General features: G+C 49.5%; 6 protein-coding genes across 6 annotated transcripts; 3 read left to right on the top strand and 3 right to left on the bottom strand.

The window, feature by feature from the left end:
• Positions 1 to 3,614: 3,614 nt before the first annotated feature.
• On the top strand, positions 3,615 to 5,007 carry ETH_00011175 (proteasome subunit alpha type 4, subunit, putative; the record flags this gene model as incomplete). Its single annotated transcript, XM_013377350.1, has 4 exons — positions 3,615 to 3,815; positions 4,055 to 4,210; positions 4,396 to 4,569; positions 4,786 to 5,007. 4 exons carry the CDS (start codon positions 3,615 to 3,617, stop codon positions 5,005 to 5,007), a joined length of 753 nt encoding a protein of 250 aa, XP_013232804.1.
• Positions 5,008 to 5,792: 785 nt separating this feature from the next.
• ETH_00011170 (dual specificity protein phosphatase, catalytic domain-containing protein, putative) lies at positions 5,793 to 7,214 on the bottom strand (the record flags this gene model as incomplete). The annotated part of the gene is made up of 1 exon (XM_013377349.1): positions 5,793 to 7,214. One exon carries the CDS (start codon positions 7,212 to 7,214, stop codon positions 5,793 to 5,795), a length of 1,422 nt encoding a protein of 473 aa, XP_013232803.1.
• Positions 7,215 to 10,730: 3,516 nt separating this feature from the next.
• Positions 10,731 to 11,930, top strand: ETH_00011165 (uncharacterized protein; the record flags this gene model as incomplete). The annotated part of the gene is made up of 1 exon (XM_013377348.1): positions 10,731 to 11,930. The coding sequence occupies one exon, from the start codon at positions 10,731 to 10,733 to the stop codon at positions 11,928 to 11,930; it is 1,200 nt and encodes a 399-aa protein (XP_013232802.1).
• A 1,525-nt stretch (positions 11,931 to 13,455) lies between these two features.
• Positions 13,456 to 14,527, bottom strand: ETH_00011160 (uncharacterized protein; the record flags this gene model as incomplete). The annotated part of the gene is made up of 6 exons (XM_013377347.1): positions 13,456 to 13,523; positions 13,639 to 13,771; positions 13,877 to 13,941; positions 14,100 to 14,143; positions 14,245 to 14,300; positions 14,399 to 14,527. 6 exons carry the CDS (start codon positions 14,525 to 14,527, stop codon positions 13,456 to 13,458), a joined length of 495 nt encoding a protein of 164 aa, XP_013232801.1.
• Positions 14,528 to 14,991: 464 nt separating this feature from the next.
• Positions 14,992 to 17,853, bottom strand: ETH_00011155 (syntaxin binding protein, putative; the record flags this gene model as incomplete). Its single annotated transcript, XM_013377346.1, has 13 exons — positions 14,992 to 15,082; positions 15,196 to 15,290; positions 15,457 to 15,540; positions 15,644 to 15,712; positions 15,833 to 15,967; positions 16,091 to 16,133; positions 16,272 to 16,369; positions 16,496 to 16,582; positions 16,680 to 16,802; positions 16,911 to 17,008; positions 17,145 to 17,237; positions 17,419 to 17,580; positions 17,736 to 17,853. 13 exons carry the CDS (start codon positions 17,851 to 17,853, stop codon positions 14,992 to 14,994), a joined length of 1,296 nt encoding a protein of 431 aa, XP_013232800.1.
• A 1,091-nt stretch (positions 17,854 to 18,944) lies between these two features.
• ETH_00011150 (uncharacterized protein) lies at positions 18,945 to 22,311 on the top strand (the record flags this gene model as incomplete). The annotated part of the gene is made up of 12 exons (XM_013377345.1): positions 18,945 to 19,277; positions 19,390 to 19,503; positions 19,601 to 19,669; positions 19,784 to 19,867; positions 20,012 to 20,098; positions 20,221 to 20,286; positions 20,402 to 20,490; positions 20,645 to 20,767; positions 20,892 to 20,954; positions 21,069 to 21,447; positions 21,573 to 22,034; positions 22,153 to 22,311. The coding sequence occupies 12 exons, from the start codon at positions 18,945 to 18,947 to the stop codon at positions 22,309 to 22,311; spliced, it is 2,028 nt and encodes a 675-aa protein (XP_013232799.1).
• Positions 22,312 to 22,639: the final 328 nt, after the last annotated feature.

Genomic DNA, 22,639 nt, shown 5'->3' with positions numbered 1-22,639 from the left:
GGAGAAGTGATCTCCGTGAGAGACAGAACCACAAGGATCTTACGGGCTGCTGCGCGCCGCTGGGTACCAGCCACAGCCAAGCACGTCCTCTAATCTCTGTGTGCATCTTTAGCTTGTGTTAATATAGCTTCGCCTTCCCCCTACGGGTGACACACAGAGGAGCGGCAACGCGAACGAAGCTGCCTCATGTGGGGAAGGCCACAGCGGGTTTCACCAGTTGTTTGTTTGGACAAGGATATGCTCACCACCGTAAATCATACAAGACATTTGAGTATTCAAAGCTAGCCTATTGGAACGTTTCAAAAAACCTTTTTTATGGCACACTTTTAATTTTGATTTTCTCTAGGTACTACTGCCTACTCCAGACTTTTAAAAGGTGTGGCATTGCGCTAGTTTTAGAAATTCCAGCCGCTGCTGGCACAGTTGGAACCGGTTACTGGCACTTTTAGTCCTACAGTGCTGATCTCGTTACTCTAAAGTAACTGGAATGAAACAAAATAGACAAAGCTGTGAAATATTTGCGCAAAACAAGAGGGGCAGGGCAAGTACGGGAAGAGCCCAGGTCCGCATGCGCAAGAAAAGGAGCACATTATGACAATACATGCGCTTAATTTTTTACAAAAACGATGAACTACTTAAGACTGAAAACGCTAGCGTTGCTGCGTACTAACGCAACGTAGTTGGCCGTCGCCTCAGTTTGGAAATGAGCGTAAGAGATGAGTACGGCGCCGCAACTCCAACGATCACTGGCTACCTGAGACCAGCAACCGCACAACTTACTTGTTCAAACGCGCAGCGACTGGCCTGCTGAACACCAAAGTCACTATACACCTCTTCCTAACAACTACTAGGGGCGTTGTAGGAAGCTGTGGAGGCACCGGCTGCCACTCTTTAAAGCTATGCTTTTAAGGTGGCATAGAATCAGAACATAAAAAACCATTACTATGAAGGCCTCCGAGCTCAAAATGCCACTGGTGCTCACGTGTGCGATCTCTGCGGCCACTTCATTCGAAAGTCGCTCCCAAGGAACAAATTGAGCTAGAGGCTTCACAGCGCTGCTGCGAACGTGTCCTAATTTAGGTTCCAGACACCCTTTAAACTCCCCTGTAGACTCCATACTCGCACATTCGCGACGCTGTTTGCAACTCTTCAGTCACATGCTCAGCAAAGTCTTTTCAAGCCACGCCGCTGCAACTGGTGACAAGCTTTCGCTTTATTTCTGTCAAGAGAAGTCCCTACAGGGCTATTCATGGCGCTTAACATCGTAAAGTCAATACTTTTGCTGGTTGAAACAACTAAGGGATTGTGGCGCTAGCTCTCAAGTGGAAGCCTGCAGGCGACGAACATGAGAAAGCACCAACACCCCGGAAAGGGGAACTTGCAATTTTCATCTGAGTTTGACTTCGATTTACACCTAGCCTCTAGGGACCCGCCTGGACAGAAATGAAGCGAAAACCTGTCATCAGTTGCGGCGTGTGTGTGTCTGTCAGAAAGAAGGCAGCAAAAAGATGCGATTTCCGAAGATGCAAAGCAACAAGGTAGATCATATGCACTGCTGCTCGCAGGAGCTTCACGCACAGCCAAGCACAAGGCTTCAAGATTACAATGTGCAGTTTCACGTTGCTTCCGAAGCACTCGAGAGCATTTTCGGTTCACTTCTACAAAAAACACTTCCAGGAAAACGTAGCATGATAAATATGTGAAGGCGTTACGAGCCGTTGCCGGCATGGACTAGCGTGCAACTGCTCCCAAACAAGCGCAGCAGCACCTGCGTGCCTCTGAATCGCACACTAGTACTTGAGGGAGACTAGAGTTGAGCTCACAGGCAGAGAAAGGCTCTGCTGCTTTCGTAATATACATATTGTTGGGGACACGGGGAGCTACTGTTCATGTCACGGAGCGTTCACAAATAGGCCCGTTTTGTGGGTTGTGTTTAGTCAGGCAGCGCCTGCGGGAAAGAACTTCGTTTAGCAGTGCTCCAGGCACACAAAGAAGGAACTAGTGCAGAGCTTTTGATCGGGAATCTCGACACCACTCAAGTCGAGCTGAGCAGCACTACCGCAGACTTTGAGAACGTGCTTATCAGCCGATTCCGTTGCTCGGGTAAGCACCGGAGCCCATAAACATCTTTTTTATTCCATGCATCGTCAGCTCCCGCCACCCCTACCCCTATTTCTCGCAAGTAGAGCAGCAAACAGCACAGCTAAGCTAGTGTTTAGGGTTTAGGGTTTGCAGCTATTGTTGAAAGCGCCACCAGAGGCGAATCGTCAGCTACTGCACCGGCAGCTGCATCGACCTTACGTAGAAATTGATTTCTCAGCTTCAAGTCTACAGCTTTGACTGATTGTATTGAGTTGCTTTTGAATGTAGAGAGCCCTTTCAATTCCTCCGAGTGTTTTCTGCCTCTGGCCTGACCCGATCTTTCCCATGATAGCGTTACCAACTAGTTCCTCGAGACCACCATTGCCTATTGCTTTGCATTCTTTGGGGATCGTTAGTTTGGTGTCTTTGTTGGCTAGTTCGGCATTACCTGCAGCAGGCGCCTAAAATTCGGCCCTGGCGGATAGGCCTCTCTCTTTCCTCTAATTTTAGGGTACTCTTGCGTTGCGGAGTACCGATTATCTCGTAACATTCAAAAGTGTATTTAAAGTTCTGCTACTGAACGCCCAAGCTCTACACGATTCAGAGACAGTAGCAGTTTACTCTACACCGGCAACCCTAAAGTGACCTGAAGTGCTGTACCGTGTCCCAAGAGATTGCGCAATGCACACTGAAATGCATTACAATGAAGTGCCCACTTCGTCGATGTTAAGACAAAAAGACCGCATCTCCATGCAAAATAAAAACTGTAGTTATGGACGGCCATGACTAACACAGGGTTCATGCACTGGGACAGCCGACGCTCACCTTCAGCTGAATACGGGCCAGCCTCAAGACTGAGTCACAAAAGTTTCAAAAATACCGCACGAAGATAATATTTCGTAGGACAGAACAACCCGAAAGGGCTGCGTTTGTGGCTGGTTGGCTGCATGTCTGGCCAGTCACTCGAGTGCATGCACATAGCGAGTGTGAGAGCGTGTCTGCGATCTGTGACGGTAATAATCCTCTTTTGCAGTCAATTCCTATTTTATACAGCCGCTATGCGGCAACGGATTGCTCCACTACTGCTCGCAGCACCGCTCGTCTTTGTCCCAGCGAAGACTGCCAGGCACACCCGTCCGTCAACTATTCGGCACTGATCGAGCTCCAAGGGACCTGGCACAAGGTCTGTCTTTCCACACGATTTCAGTTACAGGTCACATAAACTCTACCCTGGCATTTTAGTTGCCACACATGTCGCCACAAAACGAGGGTTTTGTTCGCCAGCTTGTGCTAACTCGCTTTGCCATTCGCCTACATTTTGCGGTGACAAACCTCCACGACAGCAGCCTGTAGCTGCTGGCCAGAAGGGGCACGGTTCACTGTGGGTCTTTATTCATCAGAAGGCAGTAAACTCAGCCGATTGGACGCGAAGATCATTGTGACTGAATGCAGCCGTCTTGCATGTTTGGTGAGACTCAGGCCTTCCTGGGAGAAGCACTCAAGACGCCACCGCACCTGCACCTATCTGTAGAATGTCGAGACGCTACGACTCGCGTACAACCACATTTTCCCCCGAAGGGAGGTTGTACCAGGTGGAGTACGCTCTAGAGGCAATCAACAATGCCTCTTCAACGTTAGGCATCCTCGCCAAGGATGGCGTTGTCCTAGCTGCTGACAAGATGGTCACTTCCAAGCTCCTTGATCACGGAAGGTCTAAGGAGAAGCTGTACAAGGTAGTGTGCACAACCAGGCGTACAGGACCTCCACATGCGCCTGTCGGCGTTTCTAAGCCACTTTTGCGTGTCATTTTGCATTTCATGTAGCAAGCTCAATTTAGAATTGCGTTAATATACTTGCGGAGCAGCTGCACTACTAGGAAAGATGAACAGGATTGGTTTCGTGGGCTTTGCTGCAGTCGCTGCAGTGGTTTCTGAAGGCAACACACGTCTGAACTGCCTTTTGGCCGCTTCAGGTGGACAACCACGTGATGTGCGCAGTGGCGGGCCTGACGGCTGATGCGAATATTCTCATTAATCAGGCAAGAGTCAACGCGCAGCGCTTTCTGTATCACTACGGAGAGCCGCAGCCAATAGAGCAGCTGGTGGTGCAGCTGTGCGACATCAAGCAAGTACGTAGCATCGTAGCACCATTCTTCCCACTTGGGCATATTTTCGTGTCCGTTTCCTTCTTTTCTACAGTCGTAGCCAATTATATCTCTCTATTTCGGAACAACGGCGCCTAGAGTGGAATCCTTTGGCGAGGAGGGCATCGGGGCTATAAGAAAAATGCAAAAATTCGAATACTTGTGTTCAGTCCTACACACAATTCGGCGGTCTACGCCCATTCGGCGTGAGCTTTCTCTTTGCCGGCTGGGACAAGCACCACGGCTTCCAGTTGTATCACACGGACCCCTCGGGCAACTACTCGGGGTGGAAGGCCACAGCCATCGGGGTGAACAACCAGTCTGCGCAAACCATCCTAAAGCAGGTGAGCACGACGGCCCTTCTACGGCTTTTTTGCTGCGACGCCCCTACAAAACAGCTTGCTTGGTTGCCTTCCTGGCTGGTGTGCTACAAAAGAATGGGAAAACAACCCTCTGTGACGATGTCTGAGTTCCTACGTGCGCCGAATAGTTGCAGTTTTTGCGACTACTGGCGTTTTGGCTAACTAGCAGTTCCTGTTGTGCTGATGGGCTTGACGCAGGAGCTGCGAGACGATATGGACGTCGCAGCAGCTCTTGATTTAGCAGCCAAAGTGCTCAACAAAACTATGGATACCGCGGCGCCCAGTGCAGACAAGCTCGAGATTGCAGTTTTGCAATTCGACCCAAAGAACCCCACTGCTCTTGAGCAGCGGTCTCTGCCCACAAAGGAAGTTGAAGTTCTAATGAAAAGAGCGCAGGAGCAGCAGGCAGAGGCGCAGTAGAGCGTGCTGAACAAGACGTGATCTGGTGACCCGGCAGTGTTGTTCACTTCCACTGATGCAGCGCGAAGAAATAAAGTCCCAGGTGTTCGCAGACTTCCCCAGAAGTGGCGCATACTTCTGTACAAATGCCCGGACCAGCTTATGCACTGCTTATTTCTCGAGAAGTGCCACATACTGCGGTCGGCAGGCTTGACCGTGACGCATGCACTCGCACTAGTTGATGGTTTTCCTACACAGACTACATGCCATTACATTTCAATGTTGGTCTGTCTAGCTTGGTCAAGCGCTAGTTCCGGTGTTTGAAACTGAATCTCCTGGAGGAAACGAATCTTTCCGTGAAACCCTACTCGACTTCTGATTGTTGTACCAAATAGCTCCTACTGACTATATTAAATTACATTAAATAGTGCCACATCTGAAGGCTCTTTGACGAAACGCGATGAACTGTTCGTGTCAGTGAACGCGCACCAGATTGGCAAGTTGCAAGTCAACTGTTCGTCACATGTTGCTGACTGAATACCGGCGTCGAGCCAGCATCAAGCTGCACTTAAATGGTTTCACACCGCAGAGGGATGCGCGTGGGGAGCCGAGGCAGTCACACGCACTGACCAAACCTCTCCTCAAAGGAGTGCGCAGCAACCCTGATCACATGTAACTCTGGAGCACCCCTGGGCTGCCGCTAGTCCAAGTTAAGTCGCGTAGTCCAGAGCCCCCCGCAGCCTCCACCAGCTCTTGTCTGCTTCTACACTATGCAAGTAACGAACTCGACCGGCACAGTGAAGCCTTCAAAGCGCACTGACAGCCGCCCGGACTGTACCGCGGCTGACAACTCCCTGGCAGTTGTCTGACGCCTCTGCAAATGGCCGCACAGTCCATGCTGGTGCTTCGCACGCGCGGCTAATCACGTTGCTGCGGTCTGCGTCGTTCAAAAGCAGCGACTCCTGCTTTCTGCATGCGTCTTCTTGGCCCGCGGCCCCCTGCTGGTCGCCAGCTGTTCCACACGAGTCAGGAACAGGCTCGCGACGCTCCTGTCCATCTTCTGCAACTTCTTGCACATCAGGGCACCGCGCTTTCAACTCTCTATCCGAAAGTCGTGTGCAGTTTGCACATTCCAGCTGCTGCACGGGCTGTCTTGGGGCGGAGGATACAAATGCATCAACACCCTGACGGGCCTCACGAAACGGGGTGTCTTTGCACCCGAGCTGTTCGTGGCATTCGTCAGCAGAAGGCACCGGTGTGCAATCGCAATTGCTTTTGTCTGAAGGAGATGGAACAGTGGAGTCCTGGAGTGAACGAGGAGTGCCCGTTCGCGAGTTGGTCCCATCTGCCTCAGTCCTGGAGTCCTCGCAGGTCCTCCCGGCTGCTGTCGATTGCACCTCTTCAGTAGCAGTCTCTTTCTCGACACTGACAGCTCGCTCGCCTTCAGCAGAGTCTTCGGGAGATGAGCTGCTGCCGAGGGAAGAAAAAGAGCTGCTTGGGGCTGTCTTCGTGTTCGTCTCCAGACACAAATGCCCTTTCCCCGTGTCAGCGGCCGGGAAAGCTGCACTCGGGACAGGAGGCCGAGCAGGGCCAATTAGCCGCGCCACTTTGGGCTGCGGCTGTTTACTAGGCAAGGAATAAGACACCACCCTCTTGCGAGTCGATGAAGCAGGAGGCACCCATCCTCCTTGAGCCGGCCGGTGCTCCATATTAAGATAACGCGGCTCTTTTTTCACGCATTCGTGAAGACTGGCGAGTTGAGCGCGAAATGACTCATTTGGCCTCGCCAGGGGGTTTCGGCGACGGACGAAGGCAAGCGCCTCGTCCGAAGACATGTCCTCATACTTTATCAAGTAAGAGCAAATGAACGCAACAGACCGCGAAACTCCCTGGCTGCAATGAATCAGAAGGTTGCCGTCCTCTCGCGTGCGGCAAGTTTCCATAAACTCCCACACATTCTGGAAGTACGGTTGTAACGTCTCGGCTTGGGTGTCAAAGATCGGAACCCGCAAGTACCTGAAGGCAAGGCGAGAGCCTCGAGTGAGGCGCTCGTGAAAGTTTGGCACGCCGCCTTCGCCACAAGGCGGGGTGCAGTTAATTATATACACGATCTTCTGTCGTCTCAGCAGCTTCTCGTTCCGAGCGACTTTCTTGTCGCCCCAGAAAAGCCATGGAAAGCGAACGGAATCAAGTGGCTCCAGATCGCAAGAATTGTCGTGAGCCTCCATTTCCCCACCAAAGAGGTAGAGACGCACCAGCTAGCCACCGAACTGGAGCGAAGCTGAAAGCGCACGCCCTTACTTCACCCAAAATTCCATAAGCGACGCGATTGAGTGGCCGAAGGTGCTGGTGATCGGTGATCTGCAGTGCAGGAAAGACTGACTTCGAATAAATAACCCAGTGAGACCACCAAAAAAAGTGGTTCCGGACGCACGGCTACAGAGTGGCCTTTCAAGGACCACTGTAGGCCGGCGCAGAGATCCGAAAATCACTCCCTCCACCAAGCCGTTGAAGATTGTGCCGAAGAGCGTCGCTGAACAACCGCGCCTTTCAAAGAAGACTTTGATTTTGATTAGAAAAAGAAACGATAAAATTCCCGGTATTTGAAAGAACTGTTCTGCACTGGGCTGCGTGGAGTCACGAGCTCCGTCGGTGTGACGGCCAGCTGGCACGGTGGCTTGCATGCCACTAGCGCCCCATCCGACGCCACCCACCAAAACTCCCGCGTATGGTGATCTTCTCTAAAGGCAAGAGTAAATTGACTCCCTGAATATGACGAAAACAAGTCTACAATGGAGAAGGTGGAGGAGCTCCACTGGCACCCCGTCGAACGCGACCCGGTAAAACTCCAGCGTCTTGTGGTCTCCTCTGAAGGCGAGAGTAAACTGATTCGCTCAAAACGAAGAAAAACACTCTTCAATGGAGAAGATGAAGCAGCTGGGCTCCCGCTTCACGAAAAGCTCGTGCGTGACTGTAACGGTATGACCGGACGTGTTGAAAAAATGGCGGCCCAGAGGCCATACGCAATCCCCTCTGTTTTTATATACTAGCCAAGAAAGGCATTCAATTTTTCACGCATTACCTCTGAAAGACAGTTAGCGACGTTCCCTTCAAAGCAGGCAGGGAACAGTTACCGGTGCAATAGGGGCCAAGAAAGGGCTGAAGCCAGCCCCAAGTTCCGGTATCTTCCACTGCAGCCTCAACAAAGCTGGCACTATTTAACACAATTGAACTGAAAATCACACACTTAACTTCACTTCCTATCACGTTGAACACAAAGATTTCGAAAAAACTGCAGTAGAGTTAACAGCAATCTCGCCGCTCAGGCCCACAATGTAGGATTCTGTAGACATGCTTGAATGCATGGCGCGCACTTTCTCTGTCACAAGACGAGATTTTCGAACTTTATATCTGCCTCTGAGGCTCACGACGACTGGAGCAGCGCCCACGTCGACGGTAGAGGGTGTTCAATAATTGAATGGTGTGCGCTTCTCTTCTGCGTCCAGTCCCGAGCTGCCCACAAAGGCACCACTTGTAGTTCTCTAAGTCTCACTGCGTGTACATTATTAATAAAATCTTCAGGCGATTACAATTGTTTACTACGCTACTAGGCCACCTGAGGTCCTACGGGTCGCAGCAAGAGGAACAGAACAGAATTATAGCCCTGTAGAGACCTTCGTCTCTCTGATATGGGATTCTCAGTAGGTTGATACCCCGCTTAGGAAATACCATCGAAAGAGTTCACGGACACGGCGGGGGCCACGCATTTCAGTAGGATGGATAGCGCTCAAGAAGCCACAGTCGAAATCGAACATTGGTGAGGAGCGAATGAGCACTTAGGCGCTAGATTGAAGCAGTGACTTTTAAAATGATTACTGCCTGCTGGAGATAGAGAGGCAACGTACTGCAACGACTGGAATGCACTTGACTGCTGGAATTTTCTCTCAGCATCGGGTGTGAGGGTCACCAAACTTATACACGCCACACAGAGAACAAATACCAGGACTATGCATCCAAAGGTAGGTCTTTTTCTCTTGAGGACTTGATGCAGTAGAGAGCGTTTTCGGGTCAGCGCGGCAGCGGACGTTCTACCATCCAATCAAAAACGCAAATTGCAAATCACCAGCCGATTCTCCTGCTTGAACTGCACCCTCAGAGGCACGAGTTGGACTTTCCATGAACACAGCTCCCATTTAAGAGTCTATCGCCGAAAGCGCAGAGCCACGTTTTTTTGCCAATGCTCTGCTGCAGTTGGTCAGAGCATTTCCGAAAATGTCTCGTCAGACATGCAGGTTCTTGTGAGACTCCCTTTATCAACGCAGTGCTACGACGCTTTAGAGCCACAGTAGCTTGTACCTGAATCGATGGCTGGCCGACTCACGGATCTGCTTGCTAGGTTGCAGCTGGAACTGCATTTTAAAGCATTCTTTCGTTTTAAGTGTTCTAAGTGCTCCTTTCGTATGTCTTTAGGTAAATCCCCAACCCAATTTGGGGCGGCATCGCGATGTAGTTCTCATAAGAGACCCGTATAGCAACATCCATTGTCCGTTTCCGGAATTTTTCCGAAAGCAATCCAGAAAATACATGAGTTGCTTTCTGGAGCACTGGAAGGAGAGACAAAGAGAATGGAGTTATTTTTTGTTTAGTCTAGCTGTTGTCGTGCCGTTTGCATGCAACACAGTTCAAGTAGTTTAAGTCGCAGCGCAGGTTGCTCTACGCTTGACTTCTTGCAGATAATGCCATAGATGCAGCGGGGAGGGTCACATGCAGATTCCGCTATCCAAGACTGGGTGCTTTCGAAGTCTTCCTGCGAATCCCGTCAATGAACAGAAAAATTGTACGGCATTGTACATTGTTCAAGAACAGCGGAGACCCTGTTTATTTGTCTGCATTTTGATAGCAGTGACAGGTAACGTATGCGTGGTTCCGTACACACGGCTTGTAAGTGGAGGGGAGGCTTTTCATGTTGCGCTGTTGGGTCTTCCTGCAGCAAATTTTTTCCAAGTTAACATGCGGCAAATGGCCAACTCCGGACGCTGTCGCAAAGCGTATTCAACGAGCTCTGCAACAGCCATCCACCTTTTTAGATGATGGGCCTCTTGCCCCTCTTAAAGTAGCCGGGCCTTTGTCACAACCAGCTTCACAATATCGCCCTGAGAGCGCAGTATGGAAATGTTTACCGTCGACCCCACAGAAATATGCGCGACGGCAGCTCTTTCAGCTCGCCTGCTAAGTTGCATTTTAAGCAAAATCAGATCATCGACTGGATACTTGTTTAAGTTGTACTGTTGAATGCCCTGCTGACAGGCCTCTTCTCACCATACATCAGCATCTGGTCTTGTTGGAAATGTAAAGCAGCATCGCATTTCAAAAGAGAGTAAGACGGATGCCAGTTTCAATTATCTTTCAGACGCCGGAGAAAGGGGTGTTTCAGAAACTCTTACCGGTGGGCAAGGGATAACAAGCCATGGTAAAGACGGAGAAGGTAGCGCAGAGGGCGGTACGTTTGTCATTCTGTACACAGCAAGCCTCTCCTACCAGGAAAGGAGATTTTTGTCTCCCTGATATCTTGCTTTCCTGTTTGACTGGTGTCTCTCTCGTGAGCAGCTAGTCAGCCCACAGATGCTTCTCCTGGGAACTCCAAGGCAAAAAAGGGCAAAAGTTCGAGTAGAAAAGAAGAGCCATCAAAAGGTAGCTCCAATGAAACTGGAAACGACGCGGTTGCAGATCCAGAGCTCGCTAAAATGACCAGCTCCGAAAATAGGTCCAAGAAACATAAGACCAAAGACGAGGATTCGAGTAACGCGACCGTCAAGGCAGGAGGCAGCACAGGGGAAGAAAATCTGTCATTGCAGTTGAAAAAAGATAAAAAAAAGAAACAAAAAGATAAAGGGAACGAATTGAAAGCTGAGAGTTCGAGCCAAGCGAGCTTGAAAGTAGAAGGCACCGAAGAACAGGAGCCGCCATCAACCGCTGAAAAGGCAAAGAAACAAAAGTCTAAGCACGGCAAGGACAAGGGTGAAAGCAGTCATGCTCCAAGTCAAACAAGTGAAGGGGGCGCAGACGAAGCAGCAGCAGTGAAAGCTGGTGACTCAGGCACTACGGGCGAAAAAAAGAAGAAAAAGAACAAAAGTGAGACAGAAGGTGAGCCAGCCGACGGTGAAGAAGGTGCAACAGCAAAATCTGATGCAAAAAAGAGGAAGAAAAAAACAGATGAAGAAAAAGCGCATGAAGAACTACCTTCAGGAGATAGTGTGAATGCTAAAGATGGTGGGAAAAAGAAGAAGAAGAAAGACAAGGAAGAAAGCAAAGAATCTGCTGGGACGCACGAGACTAATGAGGAGAAGGCGCCTGAAGAGCTACCAGCAGGAGATGGCGTGAACGCTACCAAAGAAGCTGGAAAGAAAAAAAAGAAGAAAGACAAGGACGAAAGCAAAGAATCTGAAGGGATGCATGAGACTGGCAACCCTGATTCAGAGAAGACAGTGGAAAAAAAGAAGGAAAAGAGCAAGACAAAAGATGCTGGCGAAAATGCTGAAGGAAAGAATGGTGACTCAGCCAACAAGGAGGAAAAGAAAAAGAAGAAAGCCAAGGAAGAGGCAAAAGACCAAGGAGAAAACGCCGGAGATTCGGCCACAGAAGCGAAAGAAAAATCGAAGCGGGCCGAAGAGAAAAAAGACGCACAACTGTCTCCTGAAAAGCAGGAGGATGAAACAGAAGCTCCAGACGCCAAAAAAAAGAAAAAAAAGGATAAGTCAGAAGCGCACGATGCAGCAACGAGCAAGCACGAAAGTGGGACAGACGAAAGCAAGTCAAAGAAGAAAAAAAAGGAGAAAGGCGAAGCTCCTGATGCAATGGACGATGGCGGAGAGAAACACAAATCCACGAGCAGCTCAGCCCCTAAGTTTTCTAGTCGTAAGTACTGCCACTCTCTGCCAAGATAAATATTCTTACACTGAACCATATTTTCAACGAAAGTGTCTATTGCCATTATGGCTTCTCTGGCTCTGCTCATATTTAGATCCTGCCTCCACAATTACCAGGAACTACGAACTAAAGCTTCCAGTGGGAGCCAAGCAAACCCAGGCAAGACTCTACACAGATTGTATATCGTGGTATCACCGAAACGTCCTAAACGCCCTCTCTCCACGTCTCGCAATGGGCACCCTTCTCGCCAGGCTCACTGTATGCAGCCAGCCTACTACGGAGGCTAAGGGTTGTGACACAAAGGCATGTGTGGACAAGCGTGTCATTTTGCTCCTTTTGTGCATGACGTACCTAGAGGCTGTCATACCAGAATCCAAAAGATGAAAGCATTGAGATTGTTATTACATCATCTGATTCTGACGTCATGACTCCCAAGTACGCCGACTCATTTCATTAGTAGGTACGTTATGTGGCGCCAAGGTAGTGCAAACACAAGCGCACTATTGATTCGAAATGACTAATTTGCGCTTGCAGGAAGCCTGAAATGACACTGGGCCCTGGCGAGAGTGTGAAGATACCCGTATCATTCCAAGAGGTCTGTAACGCAATCGTCTTGACCAGCGCACCGAGCGGGGGCTCTGCAGCAGCTAGGTGCCAGGAATAGGCAACTCCGTTTTGTATCCCGATATGCCAAGTTCTGCCTCTGTCATTTAGGTCGCTGAACCATGCGAGAAAACTGTGTACCTCTACATGTTGCAAAAAGGATCCGATCAAATAATGTACGGCGAAAAAAGAAGCCGCCTTGCTAACAATCCACCTGCTCTTGGCTAGAGTTTTGCTGACCTCAGTACTCGTTGGCAACTTAGAACCAGAGAGCTTGGATTGTGCAATAGCGCATGCACGTATCAGCAGCCTGCATGTCGTTGGTCCCAACTAGTGAGCATCCCTGGGTCCGCTGGCTCCATCTGCATGAGGACCAATGCAGGTTTTCGATTGCTTGAGCTCAGGGAGTGCGTGCAAATCGCCCTCACCTTCAACTAGACCTCGCACCTACCGTGCATGATGCACGCAAACTGAAGACTAAAAGCGGTACTGCAGGAGAAGTCGCGCAGACTCGCAAGCTCAGCCCCACTTGCTTCTGGCAGCATGAGATTCAGGCGGTACACGCCTTGCACCATTGGTCGCATGCTCCTACTGTGAGGCTAGTGTCAAATACGGCAGAGACTAAATATCAGAACGTGCTGTTCCTTTTAGTTGCGATTGACCATTCCCACACCCAACTGGAAGAAAGATTAGCCAGGGCTACATCACCTGGGCAGTTCCGACGTGAAGTAAGAGTGACTAACCAACACTGTGTTATGTCGATTGGGGATGTACGCTACAAAAGGTCTGTAATCCCCTCGCTTTGGCCTCGCAACAAAGCCAGCACCGCAGAAGCCATGCACTAGGTCGTGAAACGATGACGAAAAATGTGTCGTCGTTCGACGTTCACAAACAAAAATGATAAGCCGAAATGTTCATTGAACGGGATACACCCATGTTTCAGTTCATGGATGATTGCTCCTTCAGCTGTTTTAGGACCTGACTGGGTGTAAGAATACTTGTGCCGCCTGAGTACGCAGTAAAAGCACGTATGCGAAGTAGAACATGAACTAATTTCACTTCAGCGTACGAATTGAACGACACAGGGAAGTAAAGCTAGGAAAACTGCCTAACTAGACCCACCAATAAAGACTTCGCAGTTAAGCTCTTTCGATACTTCATACGCGCATCTCATTTCGGACTGTAAGATGCCGCCCAAAACGAAAACTACCAGGCGTTTTTTTGATTTATCAAGGGCGCTAACAGAGCTCTGCGGCTGAAAATTCCAGGCAGCGAAAATGATTTCAACAGCCATAATGCGTTGAAAGTACTGAAACATTGGAATAACACTATCTGGAGTCACTTCTACGGGAGTGCTTACCTTCTGCACAACCTCCGGTAACGCAGAATCCCAGGTCCACTCTGTCGAACGCCCAATGACGGAAGCTGCAAGAGGACAAGGATGGCAAAACATAGCAAAAAATATTTTCTTAGGAGGACTGTCCAGAGAAGTACAGTGTTAGCTCATAATGTCAAGGAAACAGGAAAAAAAGCAGTTTCCAAGCAGTTTCCATCGGGACACGGGCCACGCGGGCCACGCGCACGTTCTCGCTTTGTCCGCACTGGTTCTTCGACAGCGCTTCTCCCCCTGAACAGAAAGTGCAATGCCTCAAATCGAAGCTCGTGAAGATGAAATCACTGTAAAAATCTTGCAAGAGCCTTCTGTATGTTGGACTCCACAATACTCACGACGGCTCATCCACGAAAGGGTAGAGACCTCGGTGCAGGGTTCCCTGGATTGACTTCTGCGCTCCAAAACGCATAAGAACGGTAGGCGCTAAAAAGAAGCATCGAACTCCCGCCCTTCCAATCGAAGGTGTGCTGGTTGTGTATTGTTCCTCACTTCCATTATCTCACGGATTGCCGGCTCAAACCTTGACAAGTCGTAGCGGGCCCGCTTGGCTCGTTGTTTGAAAAACCTGACTTTGTCCCGGTCTTCCTCAAAACGATGGGCAGGCTTTGATTTCTGCATTATTGGAAAGCATGAGCAGTCGTACTACCGCACTTTAAAATGCGAATGGCTGCCTCTAGCTTGTCTTCACTCGAAGAGAATCCAAGCTCCCACACGAATGTTAAACACTTTTTGTGAGCAGACGCTGTTTGCACCACGCTACTTCCCCATGAATTCTACTGGTCATGACCTTACAGAAGCTTGCTCGCGTGACAAGGAAGCCGTGTGGAGTTCAACTGCGACACGCAAAAAGCAACCCAGAATTGATCGTGACAAGGGCGGTGGGCTTGAAAGCGTGGCACGCTCGTCACCATTTGCTGTGCAGTGTGCAGCAACATCACCCACGTTCTAGGAATTTTTGAATACAGCGTTGATTAACTAGGCTCATCTGCGCTGTTTCCATAACCTGAAGGCAAAACCCACGCAGCGAGCTGTAGCGTAAACAGTAACTACAGGAAGTTCGGAATCTTCACAATTGACTAGATCTATCTCGTGCTTGCCTTCGTCCGATCTGCAGTATCCATGCCAAGCATTTGAGTAAACTCAAGCAGAAGTAGTCGAAGCTTCTCATCAGACCTGAGACACAGAACACAGAAAACCCAAAAAACACTTTGAAGCACTTTATGTAGTAATGGTGGGCTCTGCTAGTCATGTGGCGAATACAGAAGACAAAAAACGAAAAGGCCCACCCGACTGTGCCATCAGAGACCAGTGATGCAACCGCTGCTAGTAGCTTCGTTGCACTGATTTCCTTTCCATCTTTGTCGACGCCACAGCACAGGTCCTGGAAAGTAATTTTAATATTACAAGGGCTTTTTTGTTTACGTTGTCGAACCGGTGGCAGCGTCTAGCTCTACAAGATTCTTCTGATTGCTTAGCTAGAGCCTCGTGCGGGGCTGCAAGCTTTTGCCCAAACCGGACAACGACATGCTGTTTCGCATAAAATATACCTGTTCCACGGCGCCAACAGTCATGATCTTCAGATCTTGAAGCTTATCGAAGCACTTCTCACTGAGAGTAACGTGTGTCCAATACTGGAAGAATATCACACACAAAGCAAGGAACTTAACAGAGATATCTACGTTACCTCCACCGCCGAAATCTCCAGATTTATCAAAAGGTGTCATTAAGCAGTACCCTTGACAGCGCCTCTTGGTATTGCGGAAGGGAGCGAATAGCTTTCAAGGTGTCCTCAGAGGTTGTTGCCTGAAACGGGACAGAAATCGACGCCACGGAAGATTTATTCTGGGGAAGGAAGCATGCACGTGGAACACGTATCCTCAAAGAGTCGAAGACCTGACGGGATATGCTTCGACAGTGCATTACCATATTTTGCTGCATTCTGGCTGTGCTGTTTTCCTTAAGAAATAGTTGGATTTCCTCCTGGACGCTCTGATTCACATCCTGAATGTGTTGGTGACGATAGCGAACCCACACCTCATCTTGTTCACCAAGTATGGCCTGGTCACAGTATCGCAATGCGCGCAGGTGAGTGCAACGAGAATGGCGGTGGTACTTTCCGCAGGCAAAACTACTCTTGGGATAGCACATCAACGAGGCTTTGCAAACTCCTTGGTAGCTCACCTTCTTCCTTTCGACCACGCCCATATTGTTTGTCACATCGTACCTGAGCACGCCGGCAGAGCAAACGCATCCATAGTGCGGTCCTCCCATGCTCTTCATGCTTCACACAAACGACACAACCGAATTACGCCCCACGGCCCTTTGCTAATTATGCTTTAACATCCTCGCAATGCCTGCATACTCGAACACATCCTCTAGTACTTCTGGCGTGTCGGAATGTGAAGCTTTCGATGAATTAAGACAGCAAACCGGAAGCTCCAAAACGTCATACGCTAGAGCCTGCGCAGAAGAGAAAGATGTGATTCAAAACGTGCCTCCTGCTCGACGCAAAAGTAAAAAACAATTTGCAGTACGTAGAGCTAGGGTCGTGTTTTGCTTATGGGGTATAGAGTTAAACCTTCAGACCTGGTAAGTGTACTCGTGCACAAAAAGTGGCGCCAGGTCAACCGAGCGATCCAAAATGAGAAGAATAGTGTCTCGTTCATCAGATGGCTGCGAAAGTCAATCGCGCAAGGTCGAAACACGGTAGCACTCTAGATGGGAAAAGGGGAGTGGACAAGCTATCCAAGAAGCTCAAAAGCAGACTTACCGGAATCTTTTCAGATTTTAGCCCCTTATGAACAAGTGTTGCCAGTTGCTCACACCATGGAAGCTGGTTTCTATGATACCGAATTGCAGGTTTTTGGCCCATTGTTACGCACAGGGACACCAGCTGAATAAGCGCACAAACATATGTCAAAATGCACTCGGATTCACTCGCAGAGCCGCTAACAACTCATCTTGACAGACAGCGATACGAATTTCAGGGAAATATTCTTACATCATCAGCAATCTTCTGTAGCAGATACGGTGAGGGAAGAGGGAACAGCTGGAATAGGGCATCAGGCATTCCGAAGTGAAAAACCCGTTGCTCATATGCTGCAGCGAAACAAGAATGCCCCATCTTGAACCAACAATGGCAAAGTCGTGCAAAAGGACAAGAACTACTCACGTCTTCTCCACAAACAGAAGCACCGACTGGAAGTGAAAAATTCAGTGCGCTATGCGAGCTTACCCACGAAACTTAAGTTAAACTCAACGAGGCATCGTATTCTCGGGAGCAAGCTGGGCGAGTCAGCCAAACTGGTCATTATCTTGCTGGAATTGGCTGAGGAAACAATTTAGTTGCAGCAGATTAAGCCCTAAATGACCAGCCTGTGAGTCGATCGAAAGCACTCGGGATGTGAAAAAGTACCAAAATAGTATGAAAAATGCATGAAATGGCCCTTCGTTACTCTCGAGTGATGAGCTGATAGCAATCAAGCTAAATAGCTCCAGATATGACTTACGGATGTATGCACTGAAGTAAACATACGCTGAGCCATATTGGGGTTTTTTGTCGTCCTTAAAATCCTTTATGAGTGCCTGCACTGAATCCTCAAACGGAGAAAGGAAATACAGAGCGTTGAGCTCCGGCAGTGGCTGGCGCTGCTTCGATATTAGTTCCACAACTGCACCACACGCATGCCAACAAACAATGAAAGTACTCAGCTAGTAGTCAGTGTGTTCTTTGACATGATTAGCTGAGAAGTACTTGCACTAGAAGTAGGACAAGAACTATTTTTTGTGTTTGCATGAATCCAACCGAAAGCTCGCTTGCGCTTACTCGTTACGCCATCGTTAAGGACGTCATACACGCTGCAGCACGAAGACAAAATGCCCAGAGTTCTGCTGTCTACCACCATGGCAATGTAATTCCCCGGCCCGCCAACTTGGCGAATCATTTCCTCCAGAAGCCCTGTGAAAACGCGACTAGATAGCGAAGAGCCCGGTATGAGGCACAAGCTCAATAAGTACGCGTTCGCAGGAAATCAGACACTCCAACGTGGCTTTGAAGGGTCGGCTGAACTCTGCAGTTGCTGTGTACTCACGCACTCCGCTTGCTCATGGCCTTGAGTGAGGCCATATTTCTTATGAGTGGTGAGGAAGGTGTTGAGGCTCATTTGGGATCACGAAGTGCACAGTGAGCCTCAGTATTCGGCTGCTGAGGGTTTGCAAGCCATCAAGGTGGACCTTCTTGTGGCTGTTGTTGCATGCTCTAAGCGGCTGGTCTACCCATCCGTTTACTCTGGCGACAGTCCTGTTGTGGCGAGGTGAGGCAGAAGAACTCACACAGCTCTAAGCACAGCCTCTCAAGCTTCCTTGAAGACTGCGTGACGTCGCAAAGCAAAATATCATCCCAGGACAGCCGTATCACTCGGTGATTGTTGTGGGCACCCTAAAGTGGCCAGAACGCGTGATTTGCTTTGTGTACCTCGCCATACCTGCTTTCCCTTGTACTTTTGAGCTAGATCTTGTTTCCTGTTTATTGAGGGAAAATTCGTCGAAGCCTCTGGTGGGCATGCGCGATCCTAGGGCCCGGCCTATGCGAAGGAAGAGCCCCGAATCAGCCACTTGAGCGAAGCCAACAAGGCTGTTGCAGACCTGAGGCGAAACTGCCCCTTATTTGCATATAACTAATGGAGAGGCAGCATTGTCTCAGCATTTCAAAGTCGCCATCAAGAAGCGCTGTTGACAACCGCTAGTGAAGACGACCTGGAAAGGATGGGACTGCGACTAATGAAGCGCCGATCCACACATTTGCATCTCCTGCGAAATGAAATACATCAAATCATGTGATTTTTAAACGTCAAATATTAGTGAGATTTCACACGCAGTCAGACGCCAACTTCAGTGGCAACGGTGACCTAGCTGTATTCCAAGACAAAGGTGATCAACAATGAGGAGCATGCGATGGCATTCTAGAAAGTGACTGTAGTAGCTTACTTAATGTAAAAGGGCATTTTCTTTATGTGTGTGGTCCCCCCGTAAAACCATGCTGGAAATGCCGACGCCGCCCTTGTCTCAAGGGCCATTGCCTCACCATGTACCAATATCTCAGCAGTTTTTTCATCTTCTCCTAGGAGATAATGCAGCAGCCGCCTTCACGCTAGGTGAAGATGTAAATGCTAAGTCCATAGACAAGCCGATGCCATCGAGTGGGCTCACGAGGCCGAACACCACAGACGAGGTTCAGGACGAAAGTCGACAGTTCCAGGCGTCCTCTGGGGGAATCTCCCCTACACGCGGCGCCGAGGGAAGCACAACGAAGGTCCCAGGCATCGATGAGATTCTTCAGATGACTGGAGATGAGCTTTGTAGACAGCCGGTATGCAACTACGCAGCGGCGCATGCAGGACCGATTTGAGAAAGGGTTATTCAACACGGTTGTTGCTCAGGCACTTCAAACTTGTTTCTTTTTCCGGGCATTTTTGTTTCAGGCACTGCTGCATATAGAGGCTGAAAAGCTTGTGGATGCCCAAGACAAACTGGCAGTGCAGAACTGCTCGCTGTTTCTGGCCTCATCGAAGGCACTTAGTAGCCTAAGCAGAAGTGTAAGCAGTAAAATTGCACAAGCGTACTCTCAGTGTCTCGGTATACATGCAAGACTAAGTTTGACTGGCAACTCATGATTCTGGTTTGCGGTTGTAGATCAGTAGCCTCTCCGCAACGCTGGGTGAGATGGAACAGTGCATTCAACCGCTACAAAATGGCCTGAAGGTGAGTAAGTATTCGTGCGCTGGTGGAAATTGGGATTTGCTGGGATCTCTGTTGCCTGTGGCAAAGGCGAGGGACGAATCATATCTGTAGCAAGTGGTGTTGCTGTCACTGTAGCAATTCAGGGCTGAGAGTAACGCAGCGGCGAGTCACGAAGCCTCACTACATATCCTCATCTCACTTCAGCCGTCAGTGTCAGGAGTGAGTTCTCGTTTATCATACCGCAGCTCACAAAAGCATGATGCGTGCAAGCAGTCCGTAGCTACTGGCTGTGTACTATCCCTGCATCAGCTGGAAGGACCATGTCTTGTGTACCTAAGTGGATCCGCTTTTTATGAAACTTAGTTGCTCGAGTTGCCGTCGCTCGCGCTGAACTGCTCCAACGGAGGGCTTTATGATGAGGCGGTGGATGCTCTGATGCTGGCGGACGAAGTGAGTCAGGCTATTCCCCTCTTGATCTCATCGGATGCGCGTTTTGAACGTTTTACTTTCCTGCTTCCCGCCCCATAGTGACTCGGTAGAAAGTTGTGCTTTTCGGTGTGTCCTATTCACAGAGAATAGCTTCTCTTCGAGCCAACGGATGCTGCGGCATGCGTTTGCTTGATTCTTTGGAAGTACAGGTGATTCACCTCCCACTCTCATCAACCTCACGGGCTTGCGCACAATTGTATGTAGTTTTGATCGCATACACTTTGCACTGCAGTTACTGGCAAGGCTGCTGTTTGCACTCAACAGATGAAAGAAGCCCGGAATGCATGCATGAAAGCAATGCTGAGACAGCTAGGGCAACACGCCCAACTGGCTGCTTCTATCAAGCTGATTGGGTATGTCCACCACGCATGCTTTAGCTGAGCGTATGGAGCCAAAATTTTTCACACAGCATTGCCCTGCTGTCGTACCAAAACAGCACTAGGTGCAGGCAAGTGCTGGCAGCTTCGAAATTCATGCGATCTATGACTATCTTTGGCGTGTATGCAGCCCACTCCGCCGCCTGTCTTGCTCAGAAGAGCAACTAACGACACAATTTCTTCATCGGCGAGATGGCGAAATATCTCGTCAGCGTCACAGTGCTGAAGTAACCTGCGAAACAGACGCAGCACAGTAAGTGGCCCCAAGCAGAAAGTGCAGGCAAATCGCAGAAGTTACTCCCACCAATACCAAGCATTTTATGGGACAGCTTGCCACACAACAGTTGCAATATACACTGCCTTTGCTGTTTGTTCAGTGGGTTATGCGCAGCGGCGGAGCTGCTACGGGTTGACATTTTGCAAACAGCAGTGCATTATCGGTGAGCCATTATTGTCCCATCCATCTTTTAAGGAGTCGCGGGTCTAGGCTGTGCAGATATTGTAGTATGACTTTAGCGGTCTTAACGTTGCAAGCAAGCGTATAATGTTCCCAGGGCAATTTTTGGCAAGACGGATGGGCGCTTGTCGACGTGGCTGGCAGAGCAGGTGCATTGGTTTGTAAAGCTACTAAATCAAGAGCTTCTGAAAAGTAGTAACAAAAACGTGGCAGTTGACAGCTTCGAATCCGGAAGATCTTCAATCGACATTGCGGCAGTTGAGACACTCGCGACTCAAACTAGCGTACAACCTCCGTGTAATTTCAGACTGGGATTACTAGATCTCGCCACGGTATTCAGACAGACATATAACGCTGCCACTGCATTTCGTCGAGTGCAGTGCTGCTTCTTCCCGGTGGTCGCCTTTACGTTTGACCGTTACGTTGTGGCAGTGCATCGGCAGACAATTGAATGCATTGCTGCAGCGTTTGCGAGGGTGAGATCACGCACAGTTCCCAAGGGTGAACCGCCAATCGGGATGCCTGTTTCCCGCGAAGCCATGCTAATTATCAAACACTCATATGTCTTAACACAATGCTGTGTGTTTCGTAATGCATTCAGAGCATGAACGAATACGACTTCACGCCGTCGATGCTTCACTTTAGTCTACTGGAGAGCTCCCCTTGGTTCCAATCGTGCCTGTCTGTCATTCCAGGCTGTGTTTTTCTGCTGCGGCACGGGCCCGTGTCAAATTTATACAATAGCATTGCAGAGGTATTAAACGCTTTCCAAGAGTGCCCCATATCAACGACAGCAGCACGTGTCGTCAGTTTGATAGAAAGCTTGCTTGTCTTCTGCATCCGCAAGCTGACTTCGATGAAGCCAGGGAACCGCGACGACTTTGAAGGGGATATAAATGCGATTGAAAATAGTTTGCTTCAAAAAAAAGATGTTTCTGGAGATGCCAACACTCGTCAGCCAGAATTCTTTGTTCTCTGTGACATCTTCGCCGCCATTTTGATCTCAACAGTTGCAAGGCAGGTTGCACTGACAATCGCCTGTCACACAGGCCTGGACACTGAAGTAAGTTACCTCACAAGACTAAGTCCTTGAAGACATTTTGGACTAGTAGTTAAATGAGACGGCATGAGACGGCATTCCCTCAGGAAATGGGCTTCATGTATGTTATTCTTCGTGCCAGAAACTACGCGCACTCATGACCGAGGCAGGCCTCTGTCGCACCCCCAACCCCCTCACAGCGGCATTGGCAGCTCCGGACACGAGCGCTGCTGCCCCAAATACACCGTCGTTGGCTCCATGCCAGCCCTTGGAGGCGACACTGAATCAGCACGCTTCCTAGAAGAATGGGAGCCAGACTTGCTCCGTCACAGTGGCGAGCTTTTAGCCTATTCGCCTAGGTGCACGCTCCGGCCTAACTGCTAATATTGAGGGACTCTGAAACCTTTAATTTGTTCAACTACGCAGTGTATCCTAGAATCTATACACGCCAGTGCAGAGAAGGGAACAGCTTCACAACGACCTAACGCAGAAGTCCTTAGAAAACGCCGCAGCACACCGCCTCGCGGTCTATTAAAATGGAGCTAAAAGCCCGAGTTCCACCGAACGGCGGTTAAGCAGAGGCAGCGAACGTTCGCGCATCCACTGCCTGCTCGCGCGACAGCAGCGGC

Source organism: Eimeria tenella, genomic scaffold, assembly GCF_000499545.2.
Source record: "Eimeria tenella Houghton genomic scaffold, Eth_scaff5, whole genome shotgun sequence".
Classification (NCBI taxonomy): domain Eukaryota; phylum Apicomplexa; class Conoidasida; order Eucoccidiorida; family Eimeriidae; genus Eimeria; species Eimeria tenella.
The sequence above is the reverse complement of the archived record's forward strand: the minus strand, read 5'-3'. Positions and strand labels throughout refer to the sequence as shown.